Source organism: Bacillus rossius, chromosome 3, assembly GCF_032445375.1.
Source record: "Bacillus rossius redtenbacheri isolate Brsri chromosome 3, Brsri_v3, whole genome shotgun sequence".
In the NCBI taxonomy this organism is placed as follows: Eukaryota; Metazoa; Arthropoda; class Insecta; order Phasmatodea; family Bacillidae; genus Bacillus; species Bacillus rossius.
Genome location: NC_086332.1, coordinates 27860368 through 27876924, shown reverse-complemented (window position 1 = coordinate 27876924; position 16557 = coordinate 27860368). Strand labels below are relative to the sequence as shown.

Genomic DNA, 16557 nt, shown 5'->3' with positions numbered 1-16557 from the left:
AACAATTTTTTGATGTACTTTTAAGTGTCTAAATAATCTCTACCTTTTAAAGTTATGGTAATTTTTGTTATAATTGCCAGAATATTCTAGTTTGCAACTATTTGTGGAAAGGTAAACAAATAATTTTATAATTGTGCGTGCGTGCATCGTATTCTTATGGACACAACTGCTGTAATGTTTCACAAATCACTTCCTCTACTGGGCAGAATTGGGGGTTTTGAACCCCTGCTCCTCCAACCTCTTGGAGGGGGGGGGGGGGGCAAGAGGCTGACAAAGCTTGCTGATAAGGGGAACTCCAACCCCCCCCCCCCCTCACTCTCCCAATTTTTTCACTTCCCTGGGAGGAGTTAGCATTATGCAAGGTACTGTCTTTCTTAAACAATGTGTGTAAGCCATAACTAATTAATAATGAGCTTCTAGCTTTGTATTTTAAAAATCTCTAGGTGGAGCTAGATGGTGTAATGTTAAGACACTGTACTCTTTTTCCAGGGACCGTGATTCAAATTCTGGTCTGGCCATCCTGATTTTTTTTATTTTTATGGTTTCTTTAAATAGTTTCAGGCAAATTTTGGGACAGTTCTTTACAACTGGTCATGGTCTGTCTGTCACATCACCAGTTAACCTGGTCTGCATAGTTGTGTGTTGGTCTGAAATGATTGCTGTCGATGAAATGTTAGACCCATAATAAACATAAAAAAAAAATAGGTGCTGGAATGTCTGAAAGAATCATGATCGAAACATAAAAAACATTGAATGTTTGCTTACAAATCTCATGCGTGTGTCGTTATTTTGCAGTTATCGTTTATAAACTGCACGCTGGACGCGAAGCCAGTCAGGGACCTGCTCTTGGAGTACAAGGCCGAGGTGGTTGAGGAGGAACTCGTCGACGACGAAACTGAGGTGAGGCTTTTCCTTCCGTTCCGTGAAGCTGATAGCAGTGATAGCGCATTTTTGTTTACATGCAGTGTGGAGTGTGTTTCTCTAGCGTTCACACTTAGTAGAACTGCAATGCTTTTCCATATTATTATTTTTACTGCACATTTGAATGGTGCTAAAAGTGTTCTTAGATTCCCTGAATATTCAGAAGGTTTAATTTTTTTTTAAGTTTTATGTACTTTTTTAAAAATTAAGTGTTATCGTAGCATAAGTAATTTTTAGCTAAAGGAACATACCTACATAATTTTTGTACTTTCATTTTTAATGCATTTAAGTTACCAAACATACATGTGATACAAATTCAAGGCAGGTGTTTGTAGTGGTAATGACAAGATTGTTTTTATGTAGTTTTGATTAACAGAATGCATGAAAAATTATTCATATATTTATTTATTTTTGTTATGAGCACATATTTAAAGCAACAATTTAATTTTAAATTTTACAGTGTATTGTTAAAGTCACTGTTAGATATATTTTGGAAGGTCCATCTTATAATGATGAAAAGTGATCATTACTGGTATTAAAAACTTCAATTCACTTCACTATTTTTTTTTAAGAACACAGTTGTAGAAATATATATTTACATTCTTGGAATTACATAGTTAGTATTAGATATCATATCTCATATGCAAATTTTAAGTAATCAAAATTCTAATTTGATTTACTTAAGAGTTTTTTTTTAAACTAATATACTTGTAACACAAATATTCATTTTATCCAGCTCGAATATAGGAGTAGGTATGTGTCATCAAAGTACTGCTTTGAATTGTTATTACATTGTTTCCAAATATAAAGTCGTAGCTTATAAGCTTAATTTAGTTTCAAATTTCTTAGCTAAAAACTTGAAATAAACCAAGTTGGGGAAATCTCTGAAGGAGTTAGTTAAGCTGTAGCAAAAAATATTATTTACACAAAATTTTTAAATTACTGTAGTTTTTCATAAAATAAAGTTAAATTCTTCAAAATTTGATTACTTGTGTTGTGCTAACGCTATATTATCTAGGTATGAATACAGTAATTCAGTTTTGGAGTTCTTGGTACGTATATTGTTGCAAAACAATGTTCATTATCATGCATATCAATATTTTGGTGTTATGTTTTTAACTTATACATTAGGCAACTGGGGCAAAAAAAATCTTCATTTGATGACAATTTGTCAATTTTGTATAGAAAACCACAAAACAAGGATTTTCTTGAATGTAAGATGGCATGATCTCAAATTTAAGATGATGTTGGATTTATGACAACTGCCAGTTCAAAACAGTCTTGGACACTTAGAGGCTTTGTGGCAATTTGTATACATGTGTTCACAATTTTAGTATTGCTTATTTGATATTTGTGAAAAAATTAATATTCACTTAATCATTTCAAATATAATATATTTTTTTTCCTGTTATTCATTACCAAGTGCGACTCATTCACAAAAATTTTATTTAAAAAAAATGTATCATAAATGAAACTTAGATGATTATTGAGAAATTTAGATTTATTTTATGCAACATTATACACACATTTTTATATGTAACAAATTATCTATGGTTATAAACTTATAATTTAAAATTTCTAATACTATAATTTTTTTATATAATTGTTTGGATCAACATAAATACTATTAATAAAGATCGCAGGCTTTCGCAGCCTTTGTCTGAAGTAGGTTGGCTTCTGGTCAAGCTACTTCATAATTATTATCACTCTTAAAATAATTTTGACAGATTTTTTATTTTCTTTAATTTATATGTATATACCGTATTTACTCGCATAATCTTCGCAGCAATTTTACCAAATTTTAAGGAGAAAAATTGAGGTGCAACCATTAAGTGAGGAAAAGTTGAAAAAAAAAAATTTTAAGTGAAAATTTTTTGTAAATCGCGTGAAAATGCTAAATTAAAGAAGTTAATATCTAGGTACATGGTACCTATACGTAATATTTATTTACAATACGCGCAAAATAAACAAAACAACTTTTGGTTACAAGAAGTTTGGCAAAATAAAAATATAGTATAAACACGACATTGCGAAAAAATCAATAAACAAAATACATTTATAAAACACATTCAGTCTGAACACTAACCAAGTTTATCTATTCATTGTCTGAACTAAATTCTGATGTATCAGATTCATTTGCCGGGACGTCAACGTCATCTTAGTCGCCGCTATCGTCACGTGTTATTCAAATTGTCTTTTTGTTTTTGCCAGTCACGAACATGTTTTTCACTTACTGAAAATTATCTTTCCGCGGCCCGATTTCCGTGCTCTTCTGCAAATGTGATTACGCACAACTTGAAAGCGGCAGTATACGAATTGTATTTACCCATATTTTCACAAAATGAACTTTCTCAAACTCTGCAATTACCGGTACTTTCCACTCCTTCCTCCCACACGGCCAATTAGAACATGCCGCTCAAGGTTGGACCAATGAGAAGCGCCACACGCCACGTGAAAGCAGGCTGTTCCATTGTGTTTACGGCTGTTCCAATCGCACCACACGCCACGTGAAAGCAGGCTGTTCCATTGTGTTTACGGCTGTTCCGATCGCGCCACACGCCACATGAAAGCAGGCTGTTCCATTGTGTTTACAGCTGTTCCATTCGCGCCTCGCGCCTCAGTCGCCGTCAATAAATTAGGGTGCGACGATTATGAGGAGAATCTTAAATACCAAATTCATTACCTCAAACAATAGGTGCGACGATTAAGCGATGGCGACGATTATTCGAGTAAATACGGTATATGTCCATACATACACACACACACAACACACAAACACACAGACACACACCAACACAGGCACATTTATCTTTTTTTTTTACTGAATTTTGGATCTTTTTTGGACTCCTGTGAAGTGTGACAAAAAAGGTTTAATTGTAGGTATGTTAAAATTTGATTAGAAAAATATTAGATATTCAATTCAAAATCAGATTCTGATAGAAAATACAGTATTTGCTGAAGCTTATTGTCATGTATATTCTTAAGAAGCCTACAGTGTTTATTAGTGTCATCATCTTCGTGTTTTTCGGAATGTTATTTTTTAATTGCTGGGTTCGCCTGTACATTGCAGTGTTGTTTAGATTATCTGTTCTTTATCATCATTCGTTTTACAACTTTCTCATCGTTGTCAGCTTACTGTGTTAGTCTGTGCCATTACATTTTTTTTCTACCTATTCCTTCCGTAGAGTTCTCTGTGCTGTCTATGCATTCACAAATTTGACATTGGTTGATTTTGGGTTGATTTTCTGTGTGTTTATGTATTCATCTTTCTTGTGCATTCTTGTGGTTTCTGTATAACATATGCCATGGGAAATAAGTAATGATGTATGTCCATAAAAATTTTTTAAATCAATCTTCCTTATTGAAAGAATCATTCAAAGAACTTGTTAAAAATTTTGTGTGAATAATTGCATTATGGTCAAAAATAGAATTCAATTTCTCTGCTTCCACTGATAGATATTGCATACACCTTATATTTTATAGTCTTTAATTTTTTATTTGTTTTTATAATTAGAAATGAGCAAATACCCAAAATAATCCAACATAGTGGATTAATTTTAGCCTTAAATTTAAGATGACCTCCATTGTAAGATGACCTAGAATATAAAGAGACCTCCAGTGGTAAAATGAACCTATTATTGCTTTGACAAAACCAACATTGAGATTAGTAAAATTTTGAATTTGACTCCACACTAGATATAATTGCATTTAACTATATCCTTAGCAAAAATACATCCTATAATAAGTCATGGTAATTGATTGTTCCAATCCTTTTTTTTTTATCTATAATAATTAACAGGAAAGGCTAATTACAGCATCACCACTACAAGTGTATTTACAAGTCTGTTGAAAAATTAGGTTTTTATGTCAATTACATATCATTTTACTAGGTACATATACATATTGGAACTGAAATGACAGCCAGTTAGAAAGGGCCATTGAGTAATGTAGAATAGAAAATACAGGTCATGACTCAGCCTTATAGTGTGTGGCCTGACAAACCTGCCTTTTTATTTTCATATAGTAAATAAAATTATGTTTAATAATGTATTTAAAACATTTAGGTTTTGTTATTTGTTAACTAGTATACCAGAAAAAGAAAGATAAAAACTGAAATAAGTGGACAGAAGAATTTGCATGCTTTGCTTCACCAGGTGAACATGTTCATATGTAATTTTAAATTTTTTTAACAACCAACAACACTAATTTTTATCCAGGGACTGGTAAGCTTTATTTATTAGATTAAAAACAATCTGAAGCATTCACTGTACCTCAACTTTTGTATATCAATTTTAGAATAAAAACTTTGCCTATTATATGTGTTTATCTAGGATACAAATTTTCTGATATTGAAAGTCATGTTACATTTGAGTGTGTCTAATAACTGGAAAATTATAAAAATTGGTTTAGTTGCCAAAATGGAAAAGTTGTAAGATTATCATTACATTTTTTTGTGTATATAATGCTTAAAACTTTATAAAGTTTAAGTATTTAGAACACTATATTATTTTAATAATTCCATTTTATTATAAAATTAGGAATTAAATAGTATTGTACTGACTGAATCATTTGATGTGTGTTTAAACACTTTTTTTTGCATGTTGTTGTAATTTTTGTCAACTCTTAAAGAAGCTGTAACGTGCTTCCTATATGCACCACACAAAAGTTGAGAGACTAAAAATTGTAGGAAATTGAACTCTCTTTAAAACATTGCATGGTAAAAGAATCACTTAAATTATTATCTTTGAAAGATTTGTGCAATGGGAGTGCATGACTTGATGTAGGCTTTACGCCATTGCTATGCTCATATATGTCTGTAGAAGAAAACTACAAAAAACACAAATGACAAGAACACAAATATGTGGATCCCTTTGATTAAGAGAGAAACATCCCTGCAGCACAAAACAATAGCCAATACTCAACCTACCATAACCAATCCGCTTTAACTCCATGGTGCACAGCCAATGGGGTGTCAGCTTGTCTGCCATTAGCTGAGCAAGATGTAGTCCATTCTCTGATAAATACCCTCATTTTTCCAGCCCCTACTCAGTCGCACCTGTATTTTCGTACCATGTGCGTCTCTCCCTGAGGACGGGAGCAGATAGCAGTTCCCGGAACGTCGCTTGTTTCTGTTTTAGAAAACTATTGTGTTTGTTTCGTCTTTTCTTTTTGTCGTGTTTTTATCTCGTTTCAACTGTTGTGCTGAATTTTTTTGGGTTCAATATTTTTGTGCTGTCATCATTTGTGGGTTGTTTTTTTTTTTTTTTTTTTTTCGTTCTCTTCTGTTTTTGGAAAACTATTGTGTTTGTTTCGTCTTTTCGTTTTGCTGTGTTTTTGTCTCGTTTCAACTGTTGTACTGAATTTTTTGGGTTCTGTATTTTTGTGCTGTCATCATTTGTGGGTTCTTTCGTTTTTGTTAGTCCATTTTTCTTTGTTTTTCTTTGTTTGTTGACCATATTCCTGTTGTGGAGTATTGTGTGGTGTTTATATCCTCACAACAGCAATTTTTTTGCTTAATTTGTGTTCTTGTCAGTTGTGTTTTTTGTAGTTTTCTTCTACAGACATACATGAGCATAGCAATGGCGTATGTCCAAAAGCCTACATCAAGTAATCACTTAAATTGACTGCTTCCGAGCTATCCAGGGAAAATAGTTAAAATTTCCTGGTTTTTCAGTTGCCAAAAGTGTTTGTGAGGTCAGCCATGTTGGATAACTTAATTTTTTTCATTTAGGCACCAATATATCAAAATACAAAAAAAAATTATCTCTTCTACCCCACCTTTTGCAAAGCAAGCCCCTTTTTCTGTACCTATTGGCTAAACAAAGGCTAAGTTTGCACATGTAAAGTTATTCCAACATGTTAACATACTGTTAACTGAACATGAAATTTTAGAAAAAATGATAGTGAGGGAGCTTCAGGATTGGTGGCATTAATGGTTGTGTATTTATTATTATAAAGAGGGTGGTACACAGTGGTGTCTGCTAATAGGTTATAAAAGTTAATTTGGTTCAGAATACTTAAATACGTATATAGTTAATGTGATTTAAAAAAAAGGAAAACCCCATCAACATCTAGTAGAAATGGGTTGGTGGTTAGTTTTCAGAGGTTAATTAATTATTTTGTTTTAACAAAAGAAAAATATATATTAATAGTTTTAAAATATTTATTTGCAAGTTATATTTGTCATCCGGGTGGTTCTATTTGTTGTGCTGATATTAATTCTTCTGACTTCAGACTTGATGATTGTAGTTACTTGGTTTAAAAATAATAATCTGGTAATCCCCTGTAATTTTTTTTTACCTAAAGGCAAAATTAAAAAAAAATAGAACAGACAAGTAACACTGTAATTAAATAGTAGCTGTGTGTATTATAAATGTTCAGCACCTGTACAGCTTATTTAATTGCTGTGTGTGTATGTGTGTGACTAAGGAGTAGATTGAGAGTGAGTGGATGGTTGCAAGTTGATGTCGGTAACTACTGCTTTGAATAAGGGCAACCAGCAGTTCCTTGCGTGTTCTGTCATCTGTTGTAATCTATTTCATGCTTCTTGCACTGGTAGAAGTGCCGGAAACAGAAGAAACATCGGGAGCAGTACCAGCGTATAGGTAAGGCAAGTGGCCAGTCACCTTCCCATTTCAGCGTGCCAGCATGCCCAGCAGTTGGTATAGCAGACAAGTTTTGAAAATGACCCGTCCACATCTGCACAACACTGCAGTTAGACATTTATGCATTGTGTGTATTTCTGTCATCGTAGACAACATGTGCGTGGAATTCTCCATGCATAGTGCTCCCTGATGGTTTGGGCGGTCAACGTAGCCTTGGTAACATTGCTAGTTGAAGCTCACACATGTGTTATTAGTACTTGCCTATATCACTCTGGGTTAGATTATTTCTTGACTTTGGTGAGACATATAAATCATTTTTCATTGGTTAGTTATTTTCAGGCCGATGAAGCGACAGAATTTGTGAATAAAACTGTGGTCGTTTTCAGGTGAATAGTCTTTTGGGCATTTATTTTGTTTACGTATGCACTCTCAAAACAAAGCTCAAAAATTGCTGAGTGTCCATTATATGTCTTCAAACTACTTTATTTGTTTTATGAAACAATTAGGAGTTTGAAGGCGTTAATGTTTGAAGAAGTCTGTACTTTCAACCAAATTTAATGACTGCATAGCATGAATTAATAGCATAGCTACATTTATGTTCAGTATACTACACACACGTGCTTTTTTAAATAATGTAAACCTTGATGTGCACTTTATTTTGGAAAATATAAAAATGCAAAGTCATAAAATTTTTGAATACAGTATCAGAACAGTAATTAAAGGAATGATTGCATTGGCTTATTTTTAGTTCTAACTTAGAGAAAATTTATGCTCAATACATACTGTTCCAAAAAAAAAAAAAAAATCAAATTTTTTTAAATTTCAGCGGCTGTGTGGTCTTGTGTTGGCATTAGGGAAGTTTCTTTATAAATGTTGTATTGAAAAAATTATAATTGGTATAACAATTTGCTTTAATAATAACAATTTTATCACTGAAAATTTTGTGTCACAATTATTTGGAAATTATTTAAATTACAAAATATTTATTTTTTGGCTTTTTTTTTTATAAAACAGTAAATTATTTGAAAAAAGAAAGATTTTTGTTAATTTTAGTAAACATTAACTTTGCTCTAGGCTTAATGAAATGTGACTTTTTAAAAAATGAAGGTGTGTCACAATATATTTAAACAAATTTGTAGTTAATATACTTCTGAATTATTGAAATTTAATTATATAATTTAATTTCTATCAAAAATACTGATTAGTTATATGTTATGTTCAAAGCTTGCGGTAAACCCTTTTTTCTAAAAGCATAAGCCTTTTAATGAAACTATATACAGGGTGTCTACTGACCCTGGAAAACCTGGAAAACCTGGAAAAATCAGGGAATATTGTAATCAGGGAATAATCCGGGAAAAATCAGGGAATTTTTAAAAAAATCAGGGAACTTTTGTTTGGTAGGTTGTAGTTGGCAATACATTTTTTGTTTATTGATCTGCTTGCATTGACGTAGCATCAAGTGTATCATGTCCCATTTTTTTTTAATTTTTGAATGGAAAATTACGAACAGTTCCCACGTCCATTTTCTTTTATTTACCATCGGATTCGGAAGTGGCGTTAAATCACGTGATACAAACTGGTTCAAGCTGGTCTGTTATCCTGCTGATGTACGTACTGCAGCATGTGCTTCCCACGTTCGGATTATACCGACAGGTGCATTTAATTTTAAGTATCTATGGATGCCCTCAACGTAAACTGGGCATTTTTGTTAGCTTTGAAAATACATATCACAGACACTTTTGGTGAAGATTCGCCATCGTTGCAAGAAATTGGTAGCTGTGGGCTTCATACGGTCCATGGTGCTTTCAAAACTGGAATTTCTGCTATACAATTGGACGTTGTTAGTTTTTTTGAGGCACAGTTACTATTTGTTTATGCATGTACCTACCTGCAAGGAGGGCAGATTACATTAGAATAACTGGATCAGAGCTTTTTTCCAATAAATTTTGTGCAATCAGATGGAATACTGCAGTTGCTGAGCGTGCCATGAAAACGTTACCCCACCTAAAGAAATTTGTTAGTGAAGTTTCTATTTCATCTGTGTCTTTCAGTGTATTGAAAAGTGCTCTTGAAGATAATCTTCTAGAAGTAAAATTGACATTCTTCTACTCTTTGGCTTCAGAGCTGGAATGGTTTCTCACAATGTTCCAAAGTGAAGCACCCATGGCACCTTTTCTCTATGATTCACTGGTAGACATTTTATTAGCTTTGGCAGGAAAGTTTTTGAAACCAGAGGTACTGAAGAGCTTTAGGGAGAAACCCAATGTATCTCGATTGGATGTAGATAACCAGGAAAATCTATTGACTGCTAACAATATCAAGTTGGGTTATGCAGTACGCCATGCCATCAAGAAAGAGAAAGTACCAGTAAAGCCTGTCCTGTTACTGAGAAATGATGTTAGGACTTGTCTAAAGGTTATGGTAAAAAACCTTCAAGACAAAAGTCCCCTGAAGTACAAACTTACCAAGGGAATTTCCTGCTTATGTCTGTCTGTGGCATTAAATTCAGGTGTGAGGAAACAGCGTGTGAATTACATTTTAGAATGTTGTCTTCAAAACAAGTGGCTATAAGGACAAGAAGCTGATAACATTGAGTGATCATATCAGTTGGTATGTTCCTCGCAAGATTCTGAAGCACTGTTCTCGTCTTTTTCTCGAGAAGACTGGCGCCTTGATCACTTGTGGATGCTCATTCTTAAGGCACATACAGTAGCTGCCAAAACAGGCCTTCTAAAGTTTGTGAGGATGATGTTGGCACTTTCCCATGGAAATGCATCATTGGAAAGAGGATTTTCAGTGAATTCTAGTCTGCTGACTGAAAACTTGCAGGAAGAAATACTGATCGCACAAAGACAGATGTACGACTTTGTTCAATGTTCTGGAGGTGTAGAGCATGTTGATATCATCAAGTCCATGTTACAGTATGTAAGAAATGCTAGTTGTATGCATAAGGAAGCCCTGCAAACAAAACAAAAAGAAAAGGAAGAGTTGAAGAGGAGATCAAGGCATTGCAGTTGAAGAAGGCTTGAGTATTGGATTTGGCTCGTTCTGAAGCAAGTGCAATAGACGCAAAAGTTGAGTCACTGCGAAATTGATGGGAGCTTCCTTTTACTTATGTTTTTGCAAAACTAAGTTGTGAAATATTTGTAGCAGCGTGTTTTATTTGCCATCAATTGAGTCACTTTGGCCACGTCTAGAAGAAGGTATTTTTTTTTTTTTTACTAATTTAAGTGAGTTGAAATACTTTGAAACCCGACAATGTACTGTTATGCAGTTTTTTCAGTTTCGTGGATTGTCGTAATTGTGTTACAGAAAACCTGTAAAAGTTCAGTTTTAGACCTGGAAAACCTGGAAAAATCAGGGAATTTCATTTACTAGATCTGGTAGACAGCCTGTATATAATTGTATTGTAGTTTTCACTTTTCACTGTTTTTATACTTCAATCAGGAAGAGCTTTTATGGATTACATAAAGACTAGACTACATGAGAAACAGAATAAATGCCCTAATCCTCAATTTGTGCATCATTAAATGATGTATAAATTTATTTCACCGAAGATCTTTCTAAAAGTGCGAGTTTCTCAATTAGGCTATTATGACCAATAAGCTGTAGTAATATGCCCTTTTTCCCCGACATTTCTGCAACAGGCCTGGCTGCATCAGAGTTATCTTTAGTACAGTTTCAGTTTATGTAGTTCTGTTTTTACACAGTCTGTTTGGGTGCTATTGTTATTTCATTTCAAATTCACTTGCATGTGAATTGAGGTCATTTTCGTCTCTAAACTACATGGCTTGTATTTTATTGTCAGTTTTGTCTTTGTCCTAAGAAACCTTTTCTTGGCAAAAACGAAAGGAAATAATTGATGGTTAATTACAATGTTTGGCTGTATGACGTATGCAAAGTCTTCTGATTTTATTATTTGTTTTTAGACTTTCTAGTAGCTATCTGTAAAGGTATTTTTCACATTTTTCATACATTTGTGGTTGAACATTGTACTAAACTTTCAAATGTAATCATAGCAGTTTGTTCAAAATATTTCCACTCATATCCTTGTGACTTATTGAAAATAATTGTTTTGTTAATACTTCCTTCAGTTTTGACAGATGTTTTCAAAATCATTCTATTTTTCTAAACCTCTGGAGTTGAATGATCTAAATAGATTTAAAAATTCCATAATCCCTCAAGTTCACATTATTGTAATTGTTTGCATTACCTTTTTTATTTTTGCATTTTATTAGGGGATGTGGGGTTGGGTGACTGAATAGTACTAAATGTATGCTCATGGATTGTTTAAACATGTAGGATTACAATTTTAAGCCAAAACCATTCCAAAGCATACCTTTCCTATAGAAATAAATATATGAATTTGTTAAATGCATCTATTAAGTTATTAGATGTACAAGTTTTTATTTTGTGTAAATTTTATAATTTTTTATTTACTTGAGCATGGTATTGCATGTCTTCATAGACCTTAACACAGCTTGTGCAGAAATTTTGATTCAATCAATAATTGTGCAGAACAGTAAACTTTTTCACATCTTTTTGCATAATGTACAGTCTTTGCATGTCCCATCTCTTCATAAGTGTCAGAATTTTTTTTGTTAAATTATGTTCTTCATTCTTATATGCACAGAGGCCTGTAAGATAATTCAGAATATAAAATATCAAAGTAAATTATTAATTATTAAATATGATTGAGTTTTAAATACTTTCCCTTCAAAATTTGGAAATTTGATTGTATTGATGTTAGAATTATTGTTATACAATATGAACTGTAAGTAGTGAACAGCAGAATTAAGTTCAGGTGGCAAGACAGTCCGCAATCTGAAATCTCTTCTATAAGTTAAAACAAGCAAACAGTAAGTAGTTTGCAATCACTGCAAAAAAAAATCCATGAAATTTGAAAGCATATTTCTTTTATAACTTAATTTTATTTATTATAATAACATTAAATAAATATTGCAGTTGCACTAATCTATGTTCAATTTTTTTTAATCATAAAAAATTTAAAAAATAAATTTCTACACTTTCTATTTATTCTACTCAATATTGATATTGGGAAATATTTTGATATTTTTGTTCAAATTCATTTCATACTTAAAAAAATATTTATGTAGGTCTATGTGTAGGTTTCATTTTCATCATTTATAAGTTTAAGATAGTTTCTTTATCTCTTTTTTTTCCCCTATTCTGCTTTTGAATAATTTCATGCAGTTAATTCATTAGATCATTATATTTCATATTGTGTTTTTATTTTCTAAGGTCACTCACATTTGGTGCAGTTCTTTGCCTTTTCAACACTGACCTAGGAAATAATAATTTTTGAGTATAGTGTTAAACTGGTCATCAGTTTTTTTATTTTATACCGCTGATTCAGTGTAGATTTTTCCAAAAAAAAAAAAAAAATGGGAATTTTACAGTGAAAATTATTTTAAAAGTAAAAAATATATATGTACCAAATACCAAATTTACAACATTCTTTAAGCTGACCTGTGAATTGAGACAAATTTGATTGGACATCATCAGAATGTAAAAAGATCTTGCAATGCAAGATGGCCTTTGTTAGACCTCCCCTTCGTAAGATCTCCATAGCTCACCTAGCTATTAATAAATTTTGCGAAGGCCCAATAACGTAAAGGTATTAAACTCATAAATAGTCAAATAATAAAAGAACCTTGATTTATTAAAATGTTAATGGAACAGTAACTGTCATTCCCAAGGATTTTGTTACTAAATAAATAATTGCATGTGAACTGTAAATGTGTAACAGTAAAAATATTACTTATTTTTTTAAATATTGACGACAATCTTTTCGTTCAATGAAATCATTTGGCATACTTGGGTTCTAGTGTTTAGTAATTTTTATGTCTTCATTGTTTCATTTGCAAGAATTGTAGCACATATAGATAGTCTATCTAGGTCAGAAGTTTCATGAGCTGTTAGAGCAGGGGTGAAGAGCTTGAGGATTATGGGGAAGAAAGGGAAGTAGGGGAAGAGGAAATCATATCAGCATAGTGCGGCATACTCTTGTCATGTACTATGCCCATTAAAAAAAAAGCTGATTTAGTGTGTGAAGGCAGAGAAGCCTAGCCCAACCATAGGAAAAGCAACAGAGTAATTCACAGCAAAGAATGTAGTGAAATTAGCTATGACGTAAAGAGAAATAATGTAAAGAAAGGAAATAAAAGTTAAGAAATGGCTTTCCTTCTGGGGTATTGTTAGTGTACTGGTGGTTAATGAATTCAACTAACTTCAAACCTGTGGATAATAACATCAATATTGATTAAAATATTATGTATATTAGCATAAAAGACACATTCACCATCTTGCATTAATTTTAAGAAAGCGCTTGAGAGAGACTGTACCAGTGTATTTGCAGGTTTGCTTAGAGAAAACTGGAAACAAAGCGGCAACACTTCATTCGAGCCCAATAACTTACATATAGAAAGCAAGGAGAACCAGGCTTGTATGAATATGTGATCAAAATAAATATCAAAACCTCTGATGTGGCTAGTACCAAGGGAAGTTGTATGCATTTAAACAATGCATTAGTATCTGTTGAATGGAACTCAGTGTAACTACCTGACCAAAAAATAAGTTTTTCTCAAATACAGGATTTTTTTTTTATTTGATACATGCTGCAGCATTATTGCGATGTTAAATGTTTGTAGAACAGTTTATGTTTAATCATATATGGCTCTGCTATTGTTAGTTATGCCGCCTAGCTTGCAAGGCATTTGGCCCTGAGCTTTGGTAGTTAATCAGTGTTATAAATAATTATAATTGTCATTCTTTTCAGCATGAATGCTTTTTTTTTAACTGCGCCCCTATTTATGAACTGTATCAAACAATATCTCTTGACTTTTTTTTTCATATTCAGTAATTACTGACTAGCTACTGTTAACAATTGAGTAAGGCTGATAAAGCAAAACCTATTAACATAGTAATTCTCACCATGCGCCACTGACGAAGTGACGAGAAGTGGCAACGACTTGATGATTGTAGAAGGGCAAGGCAAGGGCTTAGACCTTGTCTGCAGCTGTCTTGTTATAAAGGAGAAAGATGTTACAAGAACACACTGCTTTATAACCAGAAAGAGGTTGGCTGCCTCTATGTTCGGGAAACTGCATTTGGTGTCCGCGCTCATGTGAATTAATAATGGCCAGTTCCACCATTCTGCTCTTCGATCAGCGATTCAATGACTAGCCCGAAAATGATCTTTGGATCATTCCTCTAAATGTTGCGCCAAATGTACTGAGACTGAAACCATCGTTTCTCACGTGAACTGAAGTTCATGCATTTCCAATGTGCAACAACAGGTAGCAGTGTCGAAGAAATGTTAGGTGCATTTCTGTTGTATGGGTGGAAACATATGTGTCGCTAGGATCGATTGTGACATGACTAGTCAATGATTAATGCTGTTCCCACAAGATAGCAGCACATGCGGCCACTGACTTAATTGTAATGACTGAAAACGCATACTGTTGTTTAAAAGTTGAAATAAATCAAAGTAGTTGGAAATATTAATAGGTTTGGACTGAAAAAGCCTCTATTGAATATAGAAAGAAATTATTGTGAAATAAAAGCCTTAATAAAGCATTAAACCAAATAGCAAACATTTCAAACACTTATAATAGGGTACTTCACGTAAGAAGTGTTTATAACTTTAGAAGTAGCAGTTTTGGTACCCATGTTAAGAATAATCTGAAATTATGTATTATTAATATGCATAAAGTCCGAAAAATTCCAGACATGTCTGCTCGTATCGAATCGAGATAATATTCCATGAACCGCAGTGAGTTGTCAGTTCATATCGAAGTTCCCTGTGATCTTCATTCAGCTTTCAAAACACAATAGTGTAACAGAAAATTTGGTCGAAAAACGATCAAACCATTTTCTGACGGTAGATGGTGCAACTGGCCATAAGAGGCCTAAAAGCATCATTCATCAGTTTAGATATAGTTGTGGCAGTAAAATCAGTTGCCACCTAAAAGCCAAGAACAAACCAGCTTTAAAATACATGTTTTAAAAAATATTTTTACAACCTAGTTATGGTTCAGGACCAGTCCGAACTGTTCTGCAGCCTGGCACTTGGAACATTGAATTATACTGTCTTGGAAGTTAAGTCATTTTTGTGTGAAAAAGGTAAACTTCATTTTAAGCGATAACTTTGAAATAGAAAGTTAACAAACTTCGAAGATGGTCTTGAAAAAAGAACTCAATTTTTCACCTTTACTTTGGATAGAAATACTGGTGTGTGTTCCCGATTAAAATTTTTTTATTCCTAATCGCTGTAATAATATAATGATATGATAAAATAGTTTCCATAAATCTAATTATAGGTGCTTAGGTGATATAAATTATGAATGCATTACTACAATTAGGTTAAGCTACTATGAATTACATTAAAAAAGGACTAGAAGACGTTCAGTCAGTACACTGGTAGAGTTGGCATCAATATCATAGTTTCTTTTTTTTGTTGTGTTAGTGTGTATGTGCATCTTTGTTTGACTATATATATATATTAATCTTTGTGTGCCTGATACTATAAAGTATGTCTCCTAGTTAAATAGAACTTGTATCAACAAAAAAAATTTAGTCAATATTAAGAGCTCTTAAACTCGTAAAAAAAATTGTTTGTATGTTGAGCGGATGAACGTATATTATAATGTTTTATGACTACTCGCTTCTGTCTATGCTGCTTGTAGCCGTTCTAATATTATCATTTATAAAAGTTTTTCTTGCCTGTTTTCTATGTTAATTGCATTTTTTTTTAATTGTTTCTGGTGGTGAGTACTATATATTTGTTTAAATTTGAAGATATTTGGTTACTAGTTTTATATTGCTATTAATAAATTTTCTATTTGCTATATGTTTTGAATTCGTAGGAGCAAGAATCAGAGTTCATGCCAGGGCTTGTTTTCTTAAGGTGTTGTGTTAAACTTAACGTCCTGGGACTGAAAAGTTAACCTAAATAGCATAAAGATACTGCATGTCTGTATTGTTTTTCGAGGCCTGTTTGTTGGCGCAG

At 32.8% G+C, this 16557-nt stretch overlaps 1 protein-coding gene across 4 annotated transcripts in view; it reads left to right on the top strand.

Moving 5' to 3' along the window:
• LOC134530431 (serine/threonine-protein kinase 10) overlaps positions 1–16557 on the top strand; it is a 123872-nt gene that overhangs the window by 33933 nt on the left and 73382 nt on the right. For 3 of the 4 annotated variants that reach the window (XM_063365247.1, XM_063365246.1, XM_063365248.1), the window contains exon 7: positions 796–900. In XM_063365247.1, coding sequence (XP_063221317.1) covers positions 796–900 — 105 coding nt within the window. Of the gene's footprint in view, positions 1–795; positions 901–2564; positions 3651–16557 lie in introns of those variants that run through there. The other variant, XM_063365249.1, reaches the window with a different exon arrangement.